Below are 2,713 nucleotides of genomic sequence, written 5' to 3'. Positions count from 1 at the left end.
TAATTTGTAAGACTAGACTGTAGAACATTAACTATTTCACTATGATATATAATAAACACCTTATCGGGCAACCAGACGACTTCGGATATCCGGCCGCCGGACGGGATCCGCAGTCGGGTCAGACATTTTCCGTTGTTCGGGTCCCACATGTGAATGCTACCGTTCGCCGCACCGGTGACGAGCAGCCCACCAGATGGATCGAAGTTGGCGGCGGTGATTTCTACGGGCAGAACCTCGCAGTACACCTCCTCGGTGTGCGCCATAGACCATTTGATGATCACGACGCCGGTGAGCAAGTTCCACACGGAGATGGATGAGTCAGCGGACACGGATATCAATACATGGTACAGTGCGTTGTATAGCGTCCTAACGACTGGCGTGTCGTGTGATTTATCGTCGCGCGGGCGAGACACCTCCTGACCGGTCACCGTCGGTTTGTTACACTCGACAGTCATGAACGAATTAGCATCTATGCCCACCACGCTTATGATGGTCTGATCGAACCAGTTGAAGTGCATCACGGAGAACGGCCAATTTTCATTGTTGTTCGGTTCCGCAGCCACCGTGAGCCCGGTAAACGTCAGCAGGCACGTGTTCCTGTGCAGGTCCCACACCTTGATCTCGCACTCCGTGGACACGGAGTACAGGTGTCCGTTGACCGTGTTGTGAGATACGCGCTTTACGCCCCAGCTATGGCCCATCAGCGTGATGCAGTCCATGGGGCCCGACACTTGGTCGGTGACGTCCCACAGCCTCACAGTCTTGTCCATGCTGCCAGTGGCCAAGTGTGTGTCACGGATCGCACACACGCAAGAGAACCCCATCGCGTTTGGCGTGTAACGGATGAATGGCAAGATGGGCGACGAACCGCGGGCTTCGCATTGCTCCGGCATCATGAGACATTGGGCCATCGACTTGCGATTCGACATTGACACAGTCGCGAACGATCTGCCTTTGTTGTAGAACACGACTTGCTCGACCTTCTTGGGGTGCAGCCCCTGATATCTGTACGCACGGAACGGTATCTGATCCTGAGCCCTCGTCCCGACCACGAGCTGATTAAAATCGTACGTCGGCGTCTCGTGCGCGTCGCCCAAATTGTCCCTGAACGGATTCCACTTGTCGGACGATATGAACTCGACCACGCTCACGCCGCCTTCTCCGTCACCGACCGCTATCTTAGACGAACCGATCTTCTTGCGTTCGCAGTACGTGTGCACGTGAGCTAGATGAGTGGCTGTCGAGCACGTGGATAGCTCGACGATAAGGCACAGCTTGAATTGGCCCGACGACATGTCGTAGAACAACAGTTGGCCGCCCACGACCGACAAGCAAATGACGCTGAACTCGGGCAGCCCCACTAAACCGTTGACCGCGATCGATGATACATTCTGTTATATAATATAATGTTTGTTGAGTGAATTGCAGTTACACCAAACGATATAATTTTTAGATTCGTAGCGAAAACACTGAGAGCTAGGGATTTGATCGTTATTCCAGGGAGTAATGCAATGGAAATTGAGCATAATGTGTGAGTACTTCAATGCGTTTTAAATAAAAAATGCATTTGAAAATATATTAAATTTATCTTGAATTGGTAAAATAGTTTAATTTTTTTTCTATAGGTAAACCATCCGAAAAATAGTTAAATGTCTATAATGTAGTACCTACCTGAATGTGAAATTTTTAATGCATGAATATAAAAACTGTTATATAAAAAAAAAAACAGGTAAGTGGATGTCGCTCTGCTGTACAGTAGATTACAAGTGCAGGGTCATTGTATAATGGATTATATTAGACTTGAATTCAATGATAAAATATCATTGTATAAGAAAAACGATTCTGAGCGGAGACGGTTTGTCAGTCTGGATATTTTATAATGTTATTATTTATTTCATCATGTAAGTTGAATTAACATTATAACATTAAAATTTTTTATTCGTTTCTATAATGATAAACAAAGCATTAGGAATTAAAATCCCATTTTTAGCGTTTTTTCGTAATTTTTCGGTGGTTTTTCTCGTGGCATTAAATAACTATTGAGAAAATCGAAAAATGACTTGTCTAAAGTACCATCTTGATCCAATTTGCTAAAAGATAAGATACTATATGTTGAAATCAAGGCACTCCTTATGGTAGCAATTTTGGATACAGGATATAAAATCTGAGGCCGATATTATAATTAATATTAATATTAGCATTGGTGTACGGACTACCCAGGGGGTCTATTCTCGAAAAGAACGAACGCACGCATACGTAATTACTCGTACACGAGCAGTTCGTTACCTTTCCTCGTCTACGTCCATCATCTCGTATTCTTGAACAGCGTACGAGTAATGTAAACGACCGATTCGTATACGAATAACTCGAACGTACGAAATATTAAAAATGTTTTGGTAACTCTGTAAAATGTCTATCTTATCATAGTTTTGGCGGGTTTTTTAAATATTTTGTTCGTTATCACAGCCGATCACTGTGGTTTTGGCACAGAATTTTATTATGGTTTATGGTAATCACCAATGATTATGCTATTATGGAAAAATAATTTTCGATTTTCAACTGTAGTATCTTATTAGATAGGAAAGTGAATCAACTAGATTCAACTATGTTCATTGTGGAGGTCAAAATTTAAAATTCCCAATAATTTTTAAAAGCACTGAGAAAAACCAAAAAAAAATATGGAAAAATGGGAATTTTTACGCAAATCGGTTTC

At 43.1% G+C, this 2,713-nt stretch overlaps 1 protein-coding gene across 1 annotated transcript in view; it reads right to left on the bottom strand.

Moving 5' to 3' along the window:
• Nucleotides 1-2,713, bottom strand: part of LOC100161995 (WD repeat-containing protein on Y chromosome) — a 9,941-nt gene that overhangs the window by 4,631 nt on the left and 2,597 nt on the right. Inside the window, exon 2 of the mRNA XM_029485280.1 lies at nt 60-1,391. Coding sequence (XP_029341140.1) covers nt 60-1,391 — 1,332 coding nt within the window. The remainder of the gene's footprint in view (nt 1-59; nt 1,392-2,713) is intronic.

The sequence above is a fragment of the Acyrthosiphon pisum genome, chromosome X (genome assembly GCF_005508785.2).
Source record: "Acyrthosiphon pisum isolate AL4f chromosome X, pea_aphid_22Mar2018_4r6ur, whole genome shotgun sequence".
In the NCBI taxonomy this organism is placed as follows: domain Eukaryota; kingdom Metazoa; phylum Arthropoda; class Insecta; order Hemiptera; family Aphididae; genus Acyrthosiphon; species Acyrthosiphon pisum.
Note: the sequence above shows the minus strand (reverse complement) of the source record. Positions and strands in the feature narration are given on the sequence as shown.